Source organism: Loa loa, assembly GCF_000183805.2.
Source record: "Loa loa unplaced genomic scaffold supercont3.4011, whole genome shotgun sequence".
In the NCBI taxonomy this organism is placed as follows: Eukaryota; Metazoa; Nematoda; class Chromadorea; order Rhabditida; family Onchocercidae; genus Loa; species Loa loa.
Genome location: NW_018112188.1, coordinates 1 through 854, shown reverse-complemented (window position 1 = coordinate 854; position 854 = coordinate 1). Strand labels below are relative to the sequence as shown.

The window sequence follows — 854 nt, the reverse complement described above, 5'->3', positions numbered from 1 at the left end:
AAAATTCGAAGTGATGAAAACTGCAGGATTTCCAAATTGGATATTTTCAGCATGCGGCAAGTGTCATCGCACAAAATCGCAGTCAGTACTTTGGCTTATATACGGAAAATTGTAGGTTTTGGAAAGTACAACAGTGCTCAGTAAGTTTTTTAGTCACTGCAGATCATTTTAGTAGACTATAGTGAGATCATCTTAAAACGGGTAGCAAAAAGAGGGAGGAAATAAGTTTGGCTGGGTTCGGAATTATTTTTAGTGTATTCCTGACATTTCGTAAATTACGTATTAAAAATATTTAATTATAATAAATTCTTTTCGAAAAATACTTTTCAGAGAACTCATTGAATTGCTGGAAACCGAAAGAAAACGTTTGTTGGAAGCGTTGCCTTATCAGTTTGTTGTTTCAAACATTATATTATGTGTAATCAAGATGATCTGTGAAGAAAACGGTCAGACCAATGCTGCACTCGGAGATCTAGTTCCTCATGATTCCTTAAATGTCGGTTACTTATTAATTTGAAGTGCCTGCAATACACTTTATCTGCAACAGTGAAAGGAAAAATGCCGTTTTCTTATGTTCCAAAGCTTAATAATGTCACATTGTAGGAACTCTGGAAAACTCCAAGCAGTAGAAAAGTCATGGACCCACGAGAACTTCGAAAGTCAGCTCTTATTGCTATCAATGAATTTGCGACTGAAATCGACACTTGTATCGAAGATATATGTGCTCAGGTGAAAGTTTTCATTGAAGAACAGCCATAAGGAAATATTATATATGCTAAAATATTCCTGAATTTTGATTTTGAAGGCACAGCATTTATACGAATTTTGCTGAATTGTAGTAGCATTTTCCAAGA

The 854-nt window shown here is 34.8% G+C and overlaps 1 protein-coding gene across 1 annotated transcript; it reads left to right on the top strand.

The window, feature by feature from the left end:
- Window positions 1-51: 51 nt before the first annotated feature.
- On the top strand, window positions 52-759 carry LOAG_16095 (hypothetical protein; the record flags this gene model as incomplete). Its single annotated transcript, XM_003151583.1, has 3 exons — window positions 52-140; window positions 331-496; window positions 604-759. The coding sequence occupies 3 exons, from the start codon at window positions 52-54 to the stop codon at window positions 757-759; spliced, it is 411 nt and encodes a 136-aa protein (XP_003151631.1).
- Window positions 760-854: the final 95 nt, after the last annotated feature.